The 25,152-nt window shown below is 35.2% G+C and overlaps 1 protein-coding gene across 3 annotated transcripts in view; it reads left to right on the top strand.

Annotated features, from left to right (window-relative positions):
• SIPA1L2 (signal induced proliferation associated 1 like 2) overlaps positions 1-25,152 on the top strand; it is a 145,219-nt gene that overhangs the window by 58,198 nt on the left and 61,869 nt on the right. For all 3 annotated transcript variants that reach the window (XM_061990991.1, XM_061990992.1, XM_061990990.1), the window contains 5 exons: positions 2,454-4,159; positions 10,293-10,426; positions 11,735-11,923; positions 17,625-17,799; positions 23,835-23,938. In XM_061990991.1, coding sequence (XP_061846975.1) covers positions 2,695-4,159; positions 10,293-10,426; positions 11,735-11,923; positions 17,625-17,799; positions 23,835-23,938 — 2,067 coding nt within the window. In that variant the 5' untranslated portion in view covers positions 2,454-2,694. The remainder of the gene's footprint in view (positions 1-2,453; positions 4,160-10,292; positions 10,427-11,734; positions 11,924-17,624; positions 17,800-23,834; positions 23,939-25,152) is intronic.

Below are 25,152 nucleotides of genomic sequence, written 5' to 3'. Positions count from 1 at the left end.
GTGAATTGCTGAATTCTTACTATGGAGAGAGAAAAACCTTGAACAACAAATAAAGAGGAATATAGTGCTATCATCAACATAGGTCAGCTGTCAACACGTACCTAGTTGCAGGACTCTTGTTGAAGTACTTAGGAAGTTGCAGGATTGGTCATTTATATAAAAGACAGGCACATTGAGATTCTGTGACTTTGTCAATAATGCAAACCCTAGAGTTTTTCCAAAGTATTTACTAGTATACCTTAAATATATTGCATCATGTCTCCAAACATTCGTATTTCCAATAAACTGTCAATATACAGTTCTAAACCAGTCATTTCTCTGGTCTTCTGCCACAACAGCTTTACACTGTAATGAAAAATAATTCATTAAAAGCTACCTTTTGCAATGTACCTTTTCAGGTCCAAAACATTCAAGGCGTATTTCATCAAGTATTTAATCAACAACCACCACCAGAAAACAAAACAAAACAAAAACCCCAAAATCTTGTTTTCCTGTGGCCTTCAGGCCCTCTTTTGTTTGACAAATACAGCTGTTTGTGAGGCCGAACAGCAAATCACATTGTGGATTTGAGTTAAGAATAACTAAGGTGTTATTGTGCATTTGTTGCACTTTCCTTCTGCCTCCCACCACCTTGTCCCTAATCTCATTTCAAGATGGATTATGTTCGTGGCCTGATTCACTAGTTTTGCACAAATTTTTAGGATGGAAAAAAGAGTGGGGATTCTGTTTGGTTAGTTTTGGTTTAGTTGTTTGTTGGTTTGGAGGTTTTAAAATACTTTTTATGGTAAGGGAAAAAGCACTTCTAAGTTGGTTTTACCAACTCTGTTCTTCAGTGAAATAAGGGAATAATTCATATTCCAGGCTAGTTTGACCTGACCTGTATTTAAACTCCAGTAAATGCATATCACGCTTATTTCCAGCATCATAAAAGTTCATTTTGTTGGCATTTTTGTTCAAGGAACAAAAGCTGAAAAGGCAATACATAACATGCTATCTTGTCTCTCTCTTTAATTTATACGGTAGGTTAAAGGATAGTTTCTAGCTGCAAACGAATCTTCACAGCATTCATCATAGTAATTCTTAAGACCATTAAAGCCATTGAAGATTTATTTTTTTAACCTAAAAATTCCAGTTTTGTAATCAAATAAACACTTATCAATAAGGCTACTACCTTTTCTTATTTATGGAGGACAACAGACGTGTTCTTCAGCAGAGTAATTGAGTTAACAGTCTAGGTTTCCAACCAAATGTTGTAGAAACAACTGTAACTATTTTACACAGCTAAATAATAGTTTACACTAAAAAAAAAAGGAGGAAGGCAAGTAGATCTCCCTTTAGAGAGAGAGAAGATGGGAAAAAACAAAATAAATTTATTAATTGAATTAGTTAATAGTAGAGAAATTACTCTTCTTGAAAATGTTCTTTTAAATGGGCTAAAACACTTTTCTTTGTCTATCTCATTCGTATATTTTAGTTACATTTTCTACCAGTCTTGCCCCAGTAACATTTCTGTGCCACTTTCAGGCAAACTTGAAAAAGGTGTCTTTGAGATGACTATGTTCTTTCATGCTGTGTAAAGAAAAAAAACCAAAACCAAACCCAAAACAACAACCCTCAGTGATTACAGTGTGTCCAGCGGGTTGAGGGAAGTTCTCCTCCCCCTCTACTCTGCCCTGGTGAGGGCTCATCTGGAGTCCCTGTGTCCAGTTCTGGGCTCTCCTGCTCAAGAGGGACAGGGAGCTGCTTGAGAGTCCAGTGGAGATGGCCAGGGTACTGGACCATCTCTCTTAAAGGAAAGGCTGAGAGACCAGGGGCTGTTTAGCCTCGAGAAAAGAAGGCTGAAGGGGGCCTTAAAAAGGCTTATAAATACTTAAAGGATGGATGTTGAGAGGATGTGTCCAGATTTCTTCCTGTATTGCCCAGGGACAGGACAAGGGGTAACTGGCACAAGATGGAACACAGGAAGTTCCACTTGAACATGAGGAAAAACTTATTTCCTTTGAGGATGAGAGAACCCTCGCACAGGCTGCCCAGGGAAGGTGTGGAGTCTCCTTCTCTGGCAGCTTCCAAACCCACCTGGAGGTATTTCTGTGTAAACTGATGGAGGGGAACCTGCTTTTAGCAGAGCATTGGACTGGATGATCTCTAGAGGTTCCTTCCAACTCCTACCATTCCAGGATTCTTGGCAGAACTTTTTCTGCTATTCAGCGTCTGTGAACTGGTTAGCCCATGAGAGAAATGTGGGCTCAAATTACTCGCGTCCTGTGGGCATTGTATGAAATTGTTGCATTTGTTGGGTTTTCGAGAGGCAGATGATATAAAACCATACAAAGCAAGTCTCATAAGTTCCAGTTTCATGGGATATTGTGTAACTACAAGTATCATTGGAATTTTACTGTTTTGACTATAAAATTTTTTAATACACTTTCCCCCTTTTTTTTTTTTATGAACAGATAAAAGAAATTTCTCTGGATTAACACTGAATGGAATGTGTGTGAACTGAAGGAAATGTTTTAAGATTGTTCTCCGGACAGAAGTTGTACAAAAATGGTATACTGAAGTTTCTGCTTGCACTTCTGGGAAGACTGTATCTGTATTTTGTATTGCAGTTTATTGGCCGATAAATGACAATGTAATAACAGAAGTAACAGTAAATTTATGCAATAGTAACAGTTTCCCTTGCACTGACTGGACATGAGTGATCAAAGGTCTTTGCAAGAAGATAAGCACAAAGTTAGCAGAACTTCCTCAAAGTTCAGGGACTCTTCAAGAACCATGCAATCTGATGATTATTTTGCTAGAAAACTTAAAGCCTTGAATGGTAGCATGGGTCCTCCTGTTTCTTCAAATCCATCTAGCAAAAGTGAAAATAGTCAAACAAATGGTACACCAGCTGTGCCTAAAATGGGTGTTCGAGCAAGGGTATCTGAATGGCCTCCAAAAAAGGATTGCTCTAAAGAGCTGAGTAAAGCTGCTTGGGAAAACAGACCTCCAACAAGTTACGAAGGTGTTGGCTCAGTACTTCCAAATGGACAAAATGACCAAAGTGATGGACAGCAAGAAGAGCTAGAATTGGAATTTACTGAGGGAAAATATTCAATTGGAGATCTTTTTGTTCATTCACCTCAAAGAGGACTTCATCCCATAAGGCAAAGAAGCAACAGTGATGTGACAATAAGTGACATTGATGCTGAAGATGTGTTAGACCAGAATGCTGTTAACCCAAATACTGGAGCAGCTCTTCATAGAGAATATGGCAGTACCTCTTCGATTGACAGACAGGGTTTGTCTGGAGAAAATTTTTTTGCAATGCTGAGAGGATACCGAGTGGAGAATTTTGAACATAAAACCCTTGCTCCATTTGGATTTCCTGAGTTTTTCCACTGTGATCCTACAGTTTCTCCAAGTCTCCATGCTGCTGCACAGATTTCCAGGGGAGAATTTGTCAGGATTTCTGGCTTGGATTATATGGATAGTGCCCTACTTATTGGTCGAGACAGGGAGAAATCTTTCAAGAGGAGGTTAAAATCAGAAGCCGTAGAAACATCTCTATTTAGGAAATTGCGAACAGTTAAAAGCGAGCATGAAACTTTTAAGTTTTCATCTGATCTGGATGACAGACTTGACAGAAGTATTCGTTCTTGGAACTGCCAGAAATGTTTTGCACATTATGATGTTCAGAGTGTTTTGTTTAATATAAATGAAGCAATGGCTACCAGAGTAAATGTAGGAAAAAGAAAAAATATAACCACTGGGGCTTCAGCTGCATCACAAACTCAGATGCCAGCAGGCCAAACGGGAAACTGTGAATCTCCCTTGGGAAGCAAAGAGGACCTCAATTCAAAAGAGAATTTAGATGCTGATGAGGGTGATGGGAAAAGCAATGATTTAGTATTGAGTTGCCCATACTTCAGGAACGAAACTGGTGGGGAAGGAGACAGACGGATTGCACTTTCTAGGGCAAATTCAGCATCTTTTTCTTCAGGTGAAAGTTGTTCTTTTGAGTCTTCTCTGAGTTCCCATTGCACAAATGCTGGTGTTTCAGTACTGGAAGTACCAAGAGAAAACCAGTCCATTCACAGAGAAAAAGTGAAGCGTTACATCATAGAACACATTGATCTTGGAGCATATTATTACCGCAAGTTCTTCTATGGAAAAGGTAAATTTTTGTAATGCAACTGTTCTGTGGTATACATGCATTTGGTTTAAGTTGCTTAGTAAAGATTTTTTTCTTCCTTCTTCTCTATAGAGAGACCTAAGTGTTACAGTATTAAACTGTATTAAAGTCTTTACTAAAATTAAGCCTATTATTTTTGCTCTCCCAGAGGGATATTAAACAACCTGTGGGTTTTGTATAAAGTTATGTAATCCTTGTGTAAGTTCACTAAGTGTGGGGTCATTTAAATTCATTCAGTGAAGTGAGCGTAAACTCACTTCACTGAACCAAACTTTCTTGGTGAGCAGGAGACATTTATATCCAGCAAGTGCATCGGAAGTAATGATACCTGGAAGGGTTTTCTGAAAGGTGCCTCCAAAAGAGAAGGTTTTATTCTTGAAGCTTCTGTCTTCTTTCTTCTAAAGGTGCTGCCTCGGCACCTTTCATGCTGTAGGTACTTATGTATACTCCTTAAACAGTTTCTAGTGCTATTTAATTTTTCATCTTAAGGAAGATTGTTTTATGCCTTTCTCCTAGCCTTTTACTCTAATCTTTTAGGAAAAGTTCGGAATGCAAAGTTCCAGGATACTCTCCTGAGAAAAGAATTGTCTTGACTTGAGTCGCCATTCATACAAACTGCTTCCACTTTGTGATCTACTTTGGCTGTCTGTATTTGGTATTGTGTTGTGCAAATTACTTCTCTGTCCTTTCTGTATTATGACTTACTGCTCAGTCTTTCTGCTGTTGTTACAAGGAAAAAAAAATCAGCTTCCGTCCTTGAAAAGACTGTTACTGCTCAAGTCTTCCTGAAATCATACTTCCTCTGCTTTCTAACTATATTTGAACACCAGGAAATAAGCATTGTGCTGTAGTTCTTCCTGTGACACTTTAGAGAGGCTTGAAAGAGGATCAAGTTCAGTGCTTGTTTCACAATATAATAGACACCTAGAACATACTGTCTGTAAAAACACTGTATGTAAAGGTTAAGGAAGAAAAAAATCTGGATCTGTCATGGAAGAGAAAGAAGGAAGACCTAGAGCTAAGCAAGGAACAGGCAGTAAATTCAGAGGTTCAAAATGCCTTTTAAACTAAGCAGGTTGCAAAAGATAAAAACGTATTGAGGGAGTCAATATGAAAGAGGATGAAGGGAAACTAGTAACAAAAGGGTGGCATTTTTTGAGGGGTAGCAAGAAGAAAGAATTGTCATAGATGGAAATGAAAGGAACTTTGTCAATGGGTAAAAGTGGTGGCAAGACAGGAAAAAAAGAAGACATTTATATCATGGATGAGTTACATGTTCTGAAGGGCTGAGCATTTTTTGTGAAGCAAATCTTGTCAGAGGTTAGAAAAAGAAAATACAGAGAGTACTCAAAACCACTTTAAATAATATGCAATAAACAAACCTTTTGATCTTTCTGGAAAGGTGATGCAAATGTAATTAGATTTAATTAGCTTCTACTATTGAGGATATATGATCTCTTGACTAAAAGTGAAGTATGTTTATATGGATATAGTATTAAAAGGTTAAGAAGTAGTATCGGAGAGTTTAATCCTACATAGTATAATACTAGGAAGACTGAATTGTTATTGATGTTGTTACTAATTGCTCTGTAGGTAAAGTTCTTAAAAAATAAATGTGATGTGATGCATTTAATATGCAATAATAAAGTGTGACCTGCTTACCTTTACAATGATATATAACTCATGCCCCCTTTCACATTATCGTTGTATAGTCCTGTAATAGAAGCTATTTGAGAAAAATCTCTATTGGATGGCTTTCATGAGACAGACAGCAAGTCAGGGTAAATATGCTCATGGGTCTAAACTAAATTTTCAATACCTATTATCTCAAGGGATCAAGCACATAAGGAATCTCCAGATTATTTCCAACTGAACACAGTTCTCACCTAAGCAAAGGTTATTGTGGATAGAGAAAATAAAAGAGGTATTTTGCCTGGGGTACCAAAATGTCTTACTGCTCTACTGATTTCCCATATAAGAAAAAGTGACATTTATATGCCTTCTGAGTCTTACTTGATGCCCTTCCATGACAGTGAACTCTCCTAGCTGATTGTTCATTGAATTGTAGATTATATAGCACAGTTGAATTTAGCAAAATAATTCTGGAAGGATGAAATAAAAATTAAGCAAACAATAGTCACTCGTATATAGATGTATGTAATGCCACCAATTTTCTTTGCCTTTAACAAGATATCTCTGAAAGGGAAATAACTTTCTGAATATTTGATTTAGTTCACAGTTTTATAATTGGCACTTGTCAGCATACAAGTTTTATTTCTGTTTTAAGATGCATGGAAGCAACACTCTGGCATGTGTAGCACTAATTATTCCATCCCCTTTCAAGAAATGAGAGATTTGGAATGCAATGTCTTCTGAAATGAGCTGTAGTTTTATACTGCATATTTATAAGCTTTGTAACTATTGTTAAAATCAAATCCAACACAACTGATGTAAAATATGTTAATGTTTATGGAAAATATATTCTCAGTTTTTTTGTTAAGGTTTGTAAAAGCTAGAATATTTTCTTTTCTCTCATGATTTTTGTTTATTAATGGAGTCTTTTAGGAAACTGTATTTTTGTGAGATAAAAGGGGATGAAAAGCTATGCTGATTTTTAAAAAGGATAATTCAAGTATGTTTATAACCATTGATTTGTCCTTTTCCCCTTGTGCAATTATCCTTGTGATATCTTGAGATTTGACTGTTACTACAATGGTTTTTATTTGAGGGCCACTTGCAACCATTTCTTAATTTCTAATTGTGTCTATCTGCTAATATGAACCTGAAAAAATATCCTAAAAGAGACACAGAGGCTTAGTAAACTTTTGGCATTAACTCAGCTTTGTATATGACTGTTGTACCAGAAAAAAAATTGGCAATTATTCTTCAAAATGAAAAAGTGAAAAATGAGGAATATTTTGCCACCTCTCTTTAAGCAGCTAAAAAGTAGCACTTATTTTTATCTCTTCTTTCTAATTGATAATTTAAAATTAAATATATGTAAATGAACTTCATGAGTTTGTACTTTATGAGGTTTAAAAAAAGCCTTGAATTAAAAATATTTTTTCCAAATGCCAGAATATTGGTTGCAATTCTATTCTTAAATTTGCTTCAGCTATTTAACTCCCATTCTTGAAACTTCTATTTTATTTGTAATGTGTTTACAAGTTTCATTTTTTTTTCCTCAATAATACTGCAGCCAAGAAATCTAGTAACAGTGTAATACCCTTTTATAGGTTGGAAGGCAGTCAAAGCCCTAAATGAGAAGTTTACCTTTTGTCAAAACCTTGAATATGCATCCATGGAGAGTTTTTATGTTGTTTAAAGTGTTTAGCATCTGAATCTCTCCCTCTCTTTCTCTTCTTGCCCCCATCTTGTAAAATCCTGTTCTATTTGACAAATTTGCCCAATTAAGGCTCAAAGTTTGAATTTAGCACTGGTAAATACATGAGGTATAATCTATCCATGCAAGTAGAATGCTCAGACTAGGGAACGAATGTAGCTGGTGAACACGACTGAATAATTTTCTCTATGCCCTTTTGATCCCAGATATTCCTTCCAAAAAAAGGTGCAAATTGTAATGTGCTGCTACTCGTTTTCTCTCCAATGGAAGATCAACTGTAATCATGAACATATTTCATAGACAGATTTTTGAAAAGCTGCAGGGAACTTAATTTAAACTTGATTTGACAAATAAGACTGTCATTTATGTAGAGATAACTATCTTTTTTGTATCCATTCTGAGAGAATGTATAACTTCTCATCGAAAGACATTTTGTGAAAATTTCCTTATACGTGTCTATAAATACATGATTAAAAACCCCAAACCAAGCATCAAACTACTAGCAAAGTGCTTTGGAATCCAGATAATCTTAAAAGTTAGTCTATTGCTTCATTACTATTTAAAATATGGAATTCTAGCATGAATTGTATTGGAAGACATTTATGGAGGTTATCCAGTCTAATTCTCTGTTTAAAGCTGCCTTTAAAAATAGATTCTGAATAGGTTGCTCAAACCTATTCCCCTTTAGTTGACTTGTTAGCTTTTGACTGTCTCTAAGGATATCTCACAAACTCTCCTAGCAACCTGTTCCTGTGTTTGACTCCCCTCACTGAGGGGCTGCATCTTGTCATGACTGATTATATTTTCTCTCTGTACATCAGAGTCTTTTGTTTATATACCACATCAGCTAGTGGGTTCCTGCAATTATTGTCCTGCTTAACCTTTTCCAGGCTGCACAAGCCCACCTCTTTTAGACTCTTCATCTTTTATATGCTCCAGCCTCCAGTTGTCTTGGTAATTGTATGCTGGCCTTCTCCCACTCTGTCCAAAACTGTACACTACTCCTTATTTGGCCTCACAAGTGCCAAACAGAAAGGAATCATTTCATCTTTTGACCTGCTGGTATGCTCTTGCTAGTGCAGCCTACTAGAAAGTGGTTAGCCTTCATATCTGCCAGGGGTTCTGCTGGGTGCTGTTGCAGCCTATTGCTCACCAGAGACCCCTAACCCTTTTCCACAGGGCTGCTCCTGAAGCACTTTGTCCCCCAGCCTTGCTCAGTTCCAGATACAAGTCTATGTTGGTCTTCATAAAGTCTTTGTCAGTCCATTTTCTCATATTGTCAAAGGGAGGGTTTGTTTTAACATGTCAGGTTGAAAACTTCAGTGGATTAGGAGTTGGTTCACGTGCATCTCAGCTGTCCCAACTCAGCAGCAGCTGCCTCCAGGGGAACAGGAGAGAGTAAGAAGCGAAGCACAGACACCCTACAGCTGTAGGACTCTACCTGTGTGGATGAGTTAACTGCCTTTGCCCACCTTTGTAAAGTACTGCACAGTTTACACATTTCAGTATCTACCCTATGCTCATATTACTCATTTGTTAAAACCCTGACAGTTATTCGCCTTTGTTCCCAGCTACAGCCGTAACTTAAACTACAGCCCTAATATAAACTGTTCTCCTTGAGCTTGATCATATACACGACCTTATTCAGGATGCACTCCCTTCCATCATTTAGATCAATTGAAAAAATAACAAACAGTAATAAATCCATTATCAGCTTTTAATAAACCCTTTAGCCTTTAGTAATTGGCTAATGCTTGGAATTCATATTACTGATCACAGTCCTTTGAGGCCAGCTGTCCAGCCAATTTATGTGACCTTGTAATTTGCATGTCCAAACCAGGCCTTTTCAGTTTAGCTACCCAGATACTGTGGGAGACTGTGTAAAAAGCATTGCTAAAGTACAAGTAGGTGACATTCATCGCTCCTTCCTCATCCATAAAGCCAGTCATCTCATTGTAGAAAGTGACTGGGTTGATCATGCATGATTTGCATTTGGTAGATCTATGCAGGCTGTTTCCAGGCACCTTTTTGTCCTTCGAGTGGCTGGAAGTGTCTTCCATGATAATTTGTTCCTTAATCTCCCTGGGAACTAGGGTTTATGGTGACTAGTGTATAGCTTGCCAGAACGCCTTTCTTGCTCTTTTTAGAGATGGATATAACCACTTTCTATGACCTTTCAAAAGTGACAAAGAATAGCCTTATAGTGATACTGTCTAGCTCCCTCAACATGTATCTGTTTGGTCCCATGGACTTGAGTGTGTCTAGTCTGCTTAAACGATCTCTAATTTGACCTTACTTTTCTGTCAGTTGTGCTTTACTTTCCCAGACTGGACCAATTGGCTCAACGATGAATTTAACTAGTCATCAATGTCTGAAGAGTTTCTATCCTCAAAAAAACCTTGAAATTAAGAAACCTTAATTGTTTGAAGTCTGTTAGCTTTTCTTGAAGTGTTTTAGATTTCTCAAAGCAGTTTCTTACAGCATCAAGCAAAATGATTCATTTCACAGTAACAAAGAAATGCAAAATAAATTTCATAGTAGCAGCCGTTGCAGTAATTTATGTGATACGAGTGACCATTCTGCTCATCAAAGTTAGTATTTTGTGATTTATGTACTTATCATTCTGTTCAGAAGATCACAACCCAATGTATTTACAGATCTCAAAACTCAAAAATATTTTTCTTACTGAAGACATTTTTAATCAAATGTTAGGAACATTTTCTAGGAGACTCATATTTCATTATTCTCTTTTCATTCACTCTTGTACAAAAGATCATCAGAACTACTTTGGAATAGATGAAAATCTTGGACCTGTAGCAGTCAGTATCCGAAGGGAGAAGGTTGAAGATGCCAAGGAGAAAGAAGGATCTCAGTTCAACTATCGCATAGTTTTCAGGACAAGTGAGGTAATGTTCGTGCAGTAGTTCTGCGAAGGAATGGAAAAGTTAACTTAGAGCTTAGATTACTAGTTGTTTGAGGATATGTTGCTAACTTTGAAAGTGGATCTGTTAATGGGAAAGGGATGTGTATTGTACTGCTAGTAAATGTAGTTACTCTTGGAACAAAGCTTTTTTCTTCTGTACTGCATAAACTTTTTCAGTTTTTGAGCAGACACCCAAAAGCAGGTAAGTTGCCTTAAGGCAACTGCAAGGTGGAAGCAAGGGAGCATATGATAAGAACAAAGTTGAAGATAAGTTTGGATCAAGCTGCTTGATGTGAAATTTCTAATGATATAAATAGAAGACTATGAAATATAAGGGAAAAGGAGGGGAAAATAGGAAAGCTAGTACTATGACTTACTCATATTTTTGTGTTTTGTTTCAAAATAATTTCATAGAAGTATTTTCCTGTGGGATGTTTTTATATACTTCAACATATATGATTTTTGAAGGAATATTAATATGTTGATTAAAAGACTTGTCTTATTTGGAAGAATAGCTTGCTTGTGATCATTGTGGAAGGACACATCTCCACTTCTATTTCAAGCAAATTAGACTCTCTTGTAAACTAATTTCTTTATCACAGCAACTAGCTTTGACTTGTATGAAAACACATAATGTTGTTATTGCAGCAAATAACCATAAATTTATTGTGATTAGAACATAAAAGAGTGCTAGCTAGACCTGGTGTCTCTGGATTCATATGCTTTTACAAACAGACAATGGAAAAAATATATATTTTTAGGCTAGCTTTTTCTTTTATTGACCAAAAGGGTCTGTCTCTGTATGTGTATGTGGAGAGGTGATTCAGCTTACTTCTAAGAAATTACTTTCTTTTTCAGAAATCCAATGAAGGTAAAGCATAGTTTAAAAAAAAAAGAGGTGAATGGGTTAAATGAAGGTGCCATTAGATATGGCTTACCTTGCCCGTCCAACTACTGTGCCTACTAGGGCAGTATGGCACTAAAATTATCAAATTTTAGTTTTCCTGGTGTTTTAATTTTTTTTTTATTTAAAAAGTAATAGTCTTAGGAGTTAGCATAACTTAAGGTCACTGGTGAATTTCTTTAAACAAAAAAATGTGTTTATCACAAAGACAGTAAGCATCTATTTTCTCTTTGAAAATTCTTGTCATCTTTTTACTTAAATTAAAACTAGGAATCTTTCCTTCCCATTCTTTCTTCCATGCTTTTACTAAAACCTCAAGTTTATATCTTTAAAAGTCATCATAGTATTGGAATTAAAAATGTTTCATGTGTTTTACCTTTATGGCAGCTTACTACACTCAGAGGAGCAATTTTAGAAGATGCTATACCATCTACTGCTCGGCATGGCACAGCAAGAGGTTTGCCACTCAAAGAGGTACTAGAGTATGTAATACCAGAGCTGAGCATTCAGTGCCTGAGGCAGGCATCCAACTCCCCCAAAGTACCTGAACAGCTGCTTAAACTGGATGAACAAGGGGTATGTAGCACATGACCTTTCTTTAAAGACTGTTAATTTAGAAAAAAAGAAAAACCCAAAACTTACATATTTTTCAGATGATGTTAATAAAAATGGATCTGTAATGTGAAGCATTCACGTTCTTGGTTTTGAAGATACTTGTGTGTATCTATTTGACAAAATGAGATTTTTCTTGTAAATTTATTTTTTTAATTATTTTAAAAATCTGTTGCTGCTCAGGAAAAAAATATTGCTGTATGGAGACTTGCTTTAGATGAACGAGAGAAAGATCATAACTAAACTTCTAGCATCAGTGAGATGTAATTTTCACAATATTTGTGCTTTACTGTGTACAAATGCTGAATTCAATTGACAATGCATCTAATACTTTATTTATATGTACAGGTAAGGGGGTAAGTCTCTACATCTAAAATTTTGGGATATTTTTTCACAATAACATTTGCTGATTAACTTGAAATAGTCTTACTTGAACAGAATGATTCTGGTTTCAAACAACTGAAATTGTGATTGAGACTGATGAATTAACTGCACAGCAATGAAATAGTCATATGGCTTAAACTGGAGAGAGAAATTATGATACTTACTTGGTTCAATAAAGTGAATGTACTTCATTCAAAGCTAGTGATAAATTTACAATTTTTTAATATTTCGTGAAGGACAGGCTTGTGATGGCTTTTAAAACAATTTTTAAGGCAAGTTTTCAAAAAAAAGTCTTCATTTGACATGAAGATCGCACTTTCTAGGCAAAAGTCAGTGTCTATTCTGAGATTGAACCAGCTGATGTATCCAACTGATTAAGAAGATGGTATCATTAATTTTTTAATGCTATTTCAGTTTCAAATTTAGTGATTGCATCTAACATTGGTAGTCCAGCAGAATTCTTTTGTCTCCTCTGTTGCTGTAACAATTGCTCAGAACTGAGTAAATGCAGAATAAGGAAGAGAACTGGTTTTTTGCATGGATTGCTAAGCTAGTTTTGAATGTACATTTCACTGCTTTTATTCATTGTAGTCTTTGAGGAGAACTTTCAATTGAAAATTCGTTTTGACAAATGTCTTTATTTTATCCTGTGTTTATCATGTCTTCTGGTAAAACAATAAGGGGAAATCGGAAGCACTCAATTCTGAGTCTAAGAGTTCCTGATGTGCTGCTGTGCTCTGTTTTTCCTGTCCAAGCTGAATTTTATATAATAAATAATATTCACTGCTCAGAGAAGCAGTATATTCTAGACAGTATTGAGTACTGCTTTATTTGACGTGACCTGAATATTTCCCAAACTCAAAATTGGAAATGGATATTATCCATTGAACTGACCAAAGTAATTCTTTAATCATCAGCTTCTAACTTGGAGATAACTGTACATAACACTTTTTAAAAAATTATTTTGGCTGATTAATTCTGAAAATTCAATCCTGTTGTGAAATGTAACATTACTGTATCTTATGTGCTGCTTATTATGAGATAATTACTTGAACATAGACTAAACGCTGTGCATAGAACTGGTATGAGATCCATTTATGCTTTTAATCCTCTTACATACTTGATGCTTTCACTTATTAATCAAGTCAATGTAAAAAGAGCTATGCTTGGCAACTGGAGGTGATGACTGGCTGAAGTGTCATGAATTCAAAAATACGAATCGTTATATAGAGGATAAATACTGTCACAGAATAGCATTCATTTTGTGTAACAGTGTATTACATGTTTTCATAGTTCCTTGGAAGACTGAAGATTGTTTTGGTGGTTTTAATTCATTTTCCGTCTGTTTCATAGTTTTCAGTGAAATCTAGTATGGATTATGGAGGAAACGTATGGATAAAACTTTGTCTCTCAGATGACTAGAAAGTAGATGCAAATTGGGTACTTGATAGAATTTCAATATTATAAAAAAGAATCCGCATATTGCCAGTTTATTCTGGTGTAATGATGATTACCATTAGATTTGGCTGTGCATTTAGAAGAAAAGGAGTCAACTATTTATCTATCACATGGACAGGATTTAGTTTTAATTTTTTTTAGCCTCTCTCTAATTCTCTGCCTTGTTACTTCTCTCCATTTATACTAATGCTTGAGTATTGCGTTTGTTTTGTTCCTCTCTCATTCCTCTGGGAATGTTTACTTTTCTCTAGGCCAGAAGCTGAAGTTTACAAAAAGCTCCCCAAAATTGTGAGCTTTGATTGCAGTGATGTTTAGTGGTTATGGAGTGTTTAATCTCTTGAGGTTCCTTGCCTGAAAACTTCTAAAATCTTCACATGATGAAAGTCAACAAGTTCTTGTTACATGATAAAGAATCTACACTATACAAAAAGACAACAAACTGTGTCAAGATTCAGTAGTGAGCAAGTCATTTTGAGTTGGGAAGGACTGCTATGCACCTTTAATGTGTGTCATACTCAAGTAACTAAATGGATTTAGAAATAATTTTCTGATGTCAGTTTATTAAATTGTTCTCAGTGTTAAATTAAATGTAACATTTCTATTTTAGACATCATGACATTAGAACCATGTCTGCAATTATTTGCATAAAAATACTTGCATAAACATGTGGTACCATTTCAAATCTGGCAAACTTTATCAGTTTTAAATATTCTGATAGTTTTCCGTGCCAGTTATATGCACTACATAAGAAGATCCTACCAAAGCTCATTTAATAATGTCTTTCCTAGGCACTGACTTTTTAAAGGGACCTTGATAACTGCTTCTGCACAGTCCCTGTGATCTTGGCATCAGAGTGCTTTTGATGTCTTCTAACTTCATATTCATATGAGTGCTACTAGCACACAGATAGGAGGTTCATATTACTGCAAATGAACTTGCAGCGGTTGTCTTGTTTAGGGACAGTGTTATGGGAGGATCAAATCTGTACATAATTGCCTAGTGTTTTAAATACTTGTCTATGGAGTAAAATCCCATGATTAATTCCTTCCTTGAACTACAGTTTCAGATCCTCATCTTAAATGTCTCCTAAGACAATGTTTTAACCACGAAATAGTAGGTTGGAAGGTAGATGTATACTTCAATGTTGTTTGAAATTATACTGATATTCGTGGACAAAGTCAATAATGACTGATGTCTTCAGAAAGAACAAAGGAGTATAACTGTATATTTCTAGACTGAATATTTTACTGAGAGGTTTCTTTACTGTTTGTTGTTGCCCCTATTGTTGGTGGCTCAGTGTTTAACTTGGTCACTCCCCAATTCAAGTGTCAAGTCAAGGAAATTGACTTATTTTGCCTGTGGTTTAACTATTAACTATTTCATACAGAGCAGGGATAGAGGTAGTAGTGTGCTCACAATAATTTTGAGTCTGCTGTGAAGTGTCAAGAAACACTGCTTCCTGTAATCTAATGTTTATGTGTTAGTTTCCTGCATGAAATGTTCATACTACCTTTCCATGGAGTAAAAGAGTCACCAGTGAGCAACCTAGACCCTTTTTTTAAATATGTGACTCTCTCCAGGTAGTGCTTCAAAATAAGGAATCAAACAACGAAGCATTCTGGATGCTTAGCATCTGCTTCCAGTGAAAAAGAATTGAGAAGAACAAGCCAGTATCTTAATCCCACCCTGCTACAGAGTTCAGTAGTCTGGCTAGGGCACCTCCTACAGCGCATCTATAACCCAGAATCAACTTTTTTATTTCATATTGTCATCCCTCCCATTCCACATCAATTGTTGGCATAGGTCCTATTTCTTCTATGTTTGGTACTGCTCAGGTGAAACCTTATTGCAGCATTTCTCATTTGTGTCCTTACTAAGCCTGTTCTTTGTTCCTAACTGCTCCTTGGCCAGTGGCCTCCTGCCAGATTGTGTTCCACAAGGGCTTGCCTCTATATGAAACAGTTATCAAAGAGAGTGGATGGATTGGGGCTCACCAGAGAGGTTGTAGGTCATACATCATACATTAGTCTTATTCCTGTTGGGCTGTAGGTTTTCCTATATCAGTAGGCCCAATTCTGTAGTATGCATTGCCATAAATACACATCTTCTGAAACATGGAGTTAGGGGTTTTTTTGCTAGTTAAAATGAGAAATTCTCCTACTGATAGGCAACTTGATAGTATGAAAAGAACTTCAGGCCCAATTGATGTAATGGAAGTGTTTTGCTATTGAATTTAATAGTCTAACATTTCCCCGTTAATTCATGTTCATATATTTACCTTTTGGGTATGAGATTCTTAGTGTCAATGATGCTACCTAAGTTCTTCATTAACTTGAACATCTTGAGGATTTTTTGTGTATTGATTGTGTATGAAGGTAAATAGTTAAGCCGATAATGCTGTCAAGTTAAATCTTGAATTGCATGGGAGACAAAGGAAGAGTACTAGCTTAAAAAAGGAGGAGCATCATAAAAACACAGAGGACTAGGTTAGTAAAAGTATAGTGAAAGTTTTTATTTCTCTGGGGATGACAATGATTTAGGTAGTATTTTGCAGGGTTTTTGTTTGTGGATTTTTTTGTTGGGGTTTTTATTTGTTTCTCTTTGTTATGTTTGAATAGACTGTTGGCAACTGCCTTGTATACAACTTTCCACTTAAAATGCAGCAATGCAGCATTTATTGAATAGGAAAGTTAAGGATTATTTGAGGTCTGGAATGATATTTTTGACACTTCCTTCTTTCATGTATGTCTGTTTTCTTGACCTTTTAGTATTTTCAACCTGTAACTTTTCCTCAAAATTGCTGTAGTAAAACAATGTTGCAGTAGCGTGCCTGTGGATTTCAGTTTTACAAGGTACTTAACGTGGCAGACCATGTATTACATATGACTATGGTGAAGCAGACTGTTCTTGTCACCTTTGCTTTAATAGGACTATATGCATAACACACATATTTTAGACACTAATTTTGAAGTTTGGTTAACAGAAGTCTACAGCTAGAGAGTTTATTTGAGTGATGAATATGGATAAATGTCTTAAGGGAACCTGGCATGAAGGGTAGTCTCTGTCAATCTGTGAAGCTCTAAAAGTTGTCAGTTAAGAGTAATAGGACTAATGCATTCACATGGAGGTTTCCTGTTTGTCATCTTAAGTGTGCATAAAAGCTAAGAAAACAAGACAGTACTCTGCTCAAGAAGTAATAATCTCTTTTTATAGTTTTTAGAGTTGTTTTTTTTTAATAGAAATAATTGATATATTTTTAATGTTCTATAATTAAGACTCTAGTCTGTTTAACAAAACTATTTAACTGCAATCTGATTTCTAGCTTCAAAAATTAGGAATAATTTTTAACAATGGACAATTTTTTGGGGAGGACAAAAGATTACATGTTACAGAAATTACTGTTCTGAAGGCCTGTTATAACTGAGCTGAATGTTAAAGGGTAGAAATAAGGGAAAATAAGCTCACCTTGTTTTGAACCTGGGAAAGATGACAGTTATATAAAAATTGCCAATTAAAATTCTCATACTATAACATCCAGCAAGATTTTCTAGATAAATAAGTCAAAAGTCTTAATGTACTGCTTTTATCTGTACTTGAATAGTGGCAATTCAATTTTCTTTCAAGGTAGTTGTTAGGGTTTTTTGTGGTGTTTTGTTAGGGTTTTTTCTTAATTTCCCAAATCAGAACACTATTTTTTTCACTTTCAGATAACTTCTGCCAGGAGTTACAACAATCTTAATATTTTAATTGTTAATATTTATCTTAGTATTGTTTTTCCTTTGCTTCTTTAATTTTTCATTTCCCCTTTTTATTTAAATTTCAGCTGAGTTTTCAACATAAGATTGGTATCTTGTACTGCAAAGCAGGCCAAAGCACGGAGGAAGAAATGTATAACAATGAGATGGCAGGACCAGCTTTCGAAGAGTTCCTTGATCTGCTGGGCCAGAGAGTACGACTAAAAGGATTTAGTAAATATAGGGCTCAGCTAGATAATAAAAGTAAGTTATGTTTGTGACCTATGGTTGAAACTGTAATTACCTAGTTGATCTTCTGCAAATCCTATTTTGTCTTTCCATGCTCTTGACTTTGGGTTTTGATTAGTAAAATGATTACCATTTTGATATGGTAAATGAGGAAGATGAAACATGATAAAAGCATATGTCACACCTTGTCTGAAAGGTTATTTGTTTTTTCTGAGGCATCAGTAGAACTGAAAATCAAAGCAACAAATTTCATTTGTCTACACTTAGTATGATAACCATGAGTGATATATTTTATATATATAGATAGATAATGATTTCCCTGCTACACTTTTACATCTTATCCTTAAAAAGGCAAAAGAAAACACGTATTTCAAAATATGGAGTCATGACATGGGACCATTTTCCTTATTTAAACTAAACTACTGTGCTTCTTTTTGTTGAAAATACATACTGGTGTTTGTATTTGAGTAGCAATCAAGTTTTTGCAATTTTCTAGTTTCATGTGGATGGTATGCATGTTATTGTTTCACAGTTGATGAACGTTCATCTTCCTAACCATTGAATTATTACTGCCATTTCCACAGATGTTTCAGTTTCTCCAGGTGGTTTAGTATAGTAATTGAATTGTACAAATTTGTTGAATTTTTGAAGTATTGCAGTTAAAGTCAATGATATGTTAACACAGATCTTTATTAGCACTGTTTTTCAGTGCCTTTACATTTCACTTAACTCATTCTTAGTTTGGAGTAGCTTTTACAAGATTTTGACAACTGATCACTATGACCCGTGAAATAAGGATATCTAGTTATTCATCTACTTTATTGTAACATTTTCTAGATATAGATACTAGATATAAGGAAGTAAATTTTTTACTGTGAGGCTGGTGAAAGACTAGAACAGTTTGCTAAAGTTGTAGATGCTTCATCCCTGGAAACATTCAAAGTCGGTCTGGATGGGGCTTTGATCAACTTGATTTAGTTGAAGATGTCCTTGCTCGTTGCAGAGGAGTTGGACTAGATGACCTTTTATGGTCCCTTACAACCCAAACCCTTCTATGATTTGATTCATGTCCTTATTTTTGCTGTAGCTTGCAAATTATATCCTGAAGATAGATTCATTTTTATATACTGTGTATGGTCTGTCTAGAATAAAAAAGCAGTATATTTGTTAGCAAAGTACCTATTTTTGAACTATTAAATGCTGCTACTTGTGTATATTTAACTTACTCTTCTAATCAGAGAGGAAAATTACTTGAACTTAGAAATAAGCTGCCAATAGGGAAACTTAGAAAGATTTATTTAGAGGAAATTAAGGGAAGGTTGTCTTGCAAGGGATATTTTGCCTTTCACAGAATCACAAAGGTATAGGAATCTTGTCCTCTCCATTGCTTCTCTGTTCCTCCTGCCACTTGTCCACCTGATCTAGCATGTTTCTTAGGACTCTCTGTCATGTTTTTGCTACTTCAACATCAGTCTTCATTTAATTGGGATACATCTGAATTTTCCCTTTTTTGAATGGTACATTTGAACATTGATCAGTGTCACAAGTCATAAAAGGATTTCTCTTCCATTATCAAAGTTGCCGTGCCATGATTGACAGTCATCTCCCATACAGCATTGGAGAGAGATTTAATAATTTGTATTAGAAATTATAGAAAATATTAGTGTGTGTACATTGTGATTGGTAGTGCAGATAAACTGTCCATAGGCCAGTCTTCAGCAGGTAATGAGATATGTGAAGTTGGTGATAAAACCTCATGCTTTTGCAATGAAGGCAGACTAACTTCGCAACTCAAGAAGTCTTTCATATTCTCCATCTCTAGTAGTGATGGGAAATGGTGAAAAAAAAGTGAGCTGAAGCCTATGATATATTTATAATTTGTAACTTATAAGGTGGACAAGCTGCAATTCAGTAGCCTTATCAACCTGTGTAAGCACCATTTTTATTTTTATTAACATTATTGCTTCTTTGCTTAAATCCATGCTTGTTTCACTTCAATAATTCAGGCTTGATAGACTGTTGTGTCCTGTTTCAGTACAGAATAGTAACTCATTTTTCAAATTAATGTGTAGAAATATTTATTAACATGCTGTAACTGTCAGGCTTCTAGGATGGATTGATAAATAGGGATGAAAAATTTAAAGGCATAAGAGGTGTTTTGATTTTACCCTTTTTCCCCTGAATCAGAGCATGACCAAATATCACCTAGTAATTTTTACATATTAAATTATATGCTGGTCTGTCAAGCAAATTCAATTTCTATATTTGTCATCTTTAGTATGAATGTACATTGCTGATTGGCATTGTGTTTGTATCATTCAGTAACAAAATTCTAATGTTTTACTAAGACCACGTGCCTTTAATGATATTGGCCTGTCATAATATGTTCTCATAGTTTGCAGCAAAGAGAATTGAATTAAGAGAGGTCACAAAGATAAATACTTTTTTTCCAAAAGATATCTACTCTTATGTTAAATGTAAAATACTGACTTAATTATACTTTTTTGTGTTATGATCTTTTTTTTTAATATAATGACAGAGCAAGTATTTCTGGATGTATTTATAATTGAATAATATCTTGATTGTAGGTTGGGAATAGTGTAATAATTTAATCTCTAGTAGCTACATTTTTGGAAGACATAAGGTTTTGATAATATTTCTTGCTCAGTTTTTATAGGGTTCACATTTATTAAGTTTTTCTGTTCTCAGATATTTGACTACCTATAGGTTATTGCTTTAAAGGGTTGTGATTTTTTAATTTAGTCTGTGTATTTAGTATATTTATAAGTAAGTAATTGGTCCATTTCCTATGGAATATAGAACGTAGAATGTTGTGGTGGATTGGCCTGTCTGGCAGGTAAACTCCCACGCGCTTTCTTGCTTACTCACTCCCCAGCAGGATGGAGTGGAAAATCAGAAGGCCAAATGCAAAAGAAACTTGTGAGTTGAGATTAAGACAATTCAGTAAGGGAAGGAAAGAAAGAAAAACCCAAACACTGTTCCCCACCGCAACCCCAAAACCAAAAAATCCCACACCCAACACACCAAAACATGCAACCCACCAAAGCAACAACCACCCATCCAACCAAAAACCCCCACAAAAACAAGTAATGTGAAGGCAACTTGCCACCTCTCATCAGCAGGCTGATGGCCAACCAGACTCTGAACATCATGGAAAAAATCTCCCCACTCCAGTTTTACTGCAAAGCATGATGTTATATGGTATGGAATATGTCTTTGGCCAGGTCATGTCAGCTATCCTGTCTGCATCTCCTCCCAAGCTCTTGCTCTCCCCTAGCATACTCCTTAGGATGGGGAACCGTGTTATAAACAGAGCAAACTGATGCTCTGCAAGCGCTGTTCAGCAACAGCTAAAACACTGGTGTGTTATCAAGACTGATTTGATCATATTTAGAAAACACAGGACCATATGGACTGCTATGAAGAAAACTAATTCCATCCATGCCGGATCCAGTGCAAATGTGAAGAACATGTGGAATATATTAACTACAAACATGCTTCTGCCCTTTTTTAGTACACTTTTAGTGGCATGCTATATTAAATCCAAAGATGAAGAAATAAGAAAATTAGAGGAAACTTAACCAATTCAACACTATATAGCTTGTCTAGTATGTTTTAAAACATATCAATCTACTAGAAATTAGGAATAAAGTATTATTATTAGAATATTAATATTCTAATTTATAATAGTCATACTTCAAGTATAGAATATAATTGCATTATATTTACATTTAATTTCCTTATGAAGAAAAGAGAAAAGTGAAGGTGAAAGGAATTGAGGAAAGGTTGCAATTTTATATCTACAGAGGAGTAGTTGTGTTTCCCTTCCATTTGGTAAAAGGTGCTTTTCTGAAAAAGGGAGTTGTTACATAACTGAAAAAAACCCCCGAAATTGTCAATTTTTATCAAGATTTTGAAGTAAAACTAATTTTCAGAAAGGAATGAGGTGAAAAACTATCAGCCCAGATATCATTTTTTTTTTCACTAAAGTTGTCAGCTAAGTAATGCTTGTAGTGGCAACCATTATGTAAATATATTCACAGCAGGCCTTAGTAGGTGTTCAGTAAAGCATCTGTTGAGTTAAAAGATTTCAATTTGCTTAGTGCAAGCGACTAGATTTCAGAAGAAAACTTGCTAGCTCACTTCCAAAGTTAAGGTGCTAAATCAAAAATATCCAAATAAGTAGGATGTTGTATTAGGAAAGAACTGATTTAAGGGTAAGGTATCTGCCTTCAAAATTCATGGAATGGTTGGGTTTGGAAGGGGCCTCCCGAGATCATCCAGTCCAGCCTTCTGCAAGATTCACCTCAGATCACACAGGTACACGTCCAGGGAAGTTTTGAAAACCATCAGAGAAGGAGACTGAACAATCTCCCTGGGCAGCCTGTGTCAGTGACTCCTCACCCTCATAATGAAGTTTTCACTCATATTCAAGTGAAACTTCCTGTGTTCAAGCTTGTGTCCACCACCCCTTGTCCTCTCACTGGGAACTACAGAAAAAAAGACAGGCCTCATCCTCTTGACACTTGCCCTTTAGATATTTATAACCACTGATAAGAGACCTCCTCAGTCTTCTCCAGGCTGAACAACCTTAGATCTCTCGGCCTTTTCTCCTAAGAGAGATGTTCCAGTCCCTTAATCATCTTGGTTGCCTCCCTGTGGACTCTCTCCAGAAGTTCCCTCTTTCTCTTGGACTGTGGAGCCTGGAGCTAGACACAGTTCGCCAGATGTGGCCTCACCAGGGGAGAGTAGACGAGGAGGAGAACACCTCTCAATCTACTGGTCACATTCTTCTTGATGTACCCCAGGATGCCATTGGCCGCCTTGGCCATGAGAGGACATTGCTGCCACATTTTTACTTTCTGTTATAATTTAGTTTATATTTAAAGGGACTGGTTTGTGCAATATCTGTTAAGATAATTTAGCTTAATTTAGTATCTAATTGCAAAAAGAGTCAGGGAGTAGGGTTGCTGAGATCAGTGTAGTTTAAGCAGAGAATTGTATTTCCCAAATAGTTAATTTCCTCTTTTTATCTCAAAAATTCTGTCTTAGTAAAATGCCATGGAAAGATTACAGTGGAATTGTATTTTCAACAAAAAATTTAAAATAGAGGACTGCAATAATATTTGCTTATTTTTAACAACTTTCAAGTGAGAAAATTAAGTGGAAATGCTGTCTGTTTTTTACGTAACTAACTTATACGACACCAATACTTACAAATGAAGTTAATTTTATTGTTGTATAAGCAGAACTTAGAAAGCCAGTTGTAAAATGAATGTGTTTAAAATTATACATACACAAATGTTTTCAAACATGCAAAGGTTTAGGGCCACAGCTATGGTATGGTTACCCTTGAAGTTTACACTTAATGATGTTTATATATTTTTAATTGGAGAACTAACATGGGCACTCGATTTCTTTTTGGAAAACAGTTGATATTTAAAACAAAACCTTAAAGCCTTAAACAATGTGTGAAAGAGAGTGATGTAGTAAAACTTTTTTTAATGTGCTGTATACATCCAGAAATACTTCTATTTACATTAATAAACTTCATAAATAAAAGAAATTAAAATATTAAGGCATATCATATATGTAATGTATTTTCTTAATTTTTAAAGATCTGAAAAATCCCAATAAAACTATTTGGCATTATACTACAATGTATTACATACATATTTTATGGTTTTTAAATGTCTCACCTACAGTATGTTTTAATAATGAAAATATAGATAGCTATACTCTAATAGCTAAGTATTTGTTCTTTTTTTCATTTGATGAAAAAAAATATTCAAAATTGTATCATTTAGGCTTCAAGGAGAGCAAACTCTTTGGGCAGTTTCTTGTAGGCCTCTTATATGTCACTGCATGAAACTGGAGAGTAGATCTTTAGCCAATTGGGTTTGCTCTATTGAAAAAAAGGTTTAAATTGCATTAATAGATTTAAATCAGAGCGTACAAAGAGTGATGTCCTAAACAGTAGTATGAATGTTCTGTTTTACTGACCACCTTGTGATTATATTAATTTTCAGCTGATTCAACAGGAACACATTCCCTCTATACTACCTATAAAGATTATGAGTTAATGTTTCATGTATCAACAATGCTTCCATACATGCCCAGTAACAGGCAACAGGTATGTTTTTTAACTTTTAATTGTACATTTACATTATAAATATTTGACATTGTTTTGGGTTTTTTAAGTAATACTGATATAATACTGAATCGGTTTAATGAAGTACGGCATAATTGTATTTTTTTTCTTGAAATATTATAAAGCATTAGAAATATCATGAGATTTTTATACTATATAATTGAGGCACTTATCTCTCCCATTTTGGATATTATTAAAAGGTAATGTTGCCTGTGGTGAATGGTTATTTTCAGTTTGGACTGGATTTGATCTTAATTTGATTTTAAACCTTGAATGGAATGAAGCTTGAGTATAGTCTTATGGTTAAAAAGTGCATGTAATAAGATTTTTTTTTTAAACTGTTCCACTTAATTCCTACATTACAGATCTTGAAATACTTATTACTAGAGCTGACACATTAATAAGTGCTTAACTGTATCCTTCAAAGTGTCTACTTGTGTCAGCTTTAGTAATAAGTGCTTAGCTGTATCCTTCAAGGTGTCTGCTTGTGAAGACAGAAGACTGCAGGGTACATATTTCTGGAGAATTCATTTTGCTTATGTAATAATTCAGAGTATTTTTAAAGCATTAAGGATGGCTAATAAAGAGCACAGCATCCAAAGTGTGCAGTGCACCAGTAAGGTTGCTCTGTCTTGCCTGTCTTGGATATTACTTGTTACTGAATGGAAAAGTACAAGCACATTTAGTATAATATATCAACAGTGACACTTAAAAAGAAAGAAAGCAGTGTAATTGCTCATAGGTCAGACTGATAGTTTGCAACTTTCTGTGCTGCTACTCTGCATATTTCTATGCCTACAGAAAACGTTTCCGATTTAGTTAGTTAGTTTTAGAATATTCTTTCATTGCCATGCAAGAGATAAAGATTTCAGTCACTTTGGAGGGTTGCCATGAAATAAAGATGCTGTCTCTCTGTTTGAACTGCACACAAAAATGGTTACTGATTGTGAAACTATATGTGAGCTGTATCTTTCATGTCTACCCTATCAATAGGTCTTGTGGGAAGAAAAAGATGTGTCAAAATAGCAAGAAAAAGATACAAGAAAATGACTGAAATTCTTGAGAAGGGATAAATGAAAATCAAATTGGAAGAAAGAATATCATGTCATCATGTTTTTTAAGTAGTCATTGCATAATAGTCTGAACTGTTTCAAGTGAACAGTTGAGACAACTGCAACTTTTACACTATTACACTT

Source organism: Colius striatus, chromosome 2 (assembly GCF_028858725.1).
Source record: "Colius striatus isolate bColStr4 chromosome 2, bColStr4.1.hap1, whole genome shotgun sequence".
In the NCBI taxonomy this organism is placed as follows: Eukaryota; Metazoa; Chordata; class Aves; order Coliiformes; family Coliidae; genus Colius; species Colius striatus.
The sequence above is the reverse complement of the archived record's forward strand: the minus strand, read 5'-3'. Positions and strand labels throughout refer to the sequence as shown.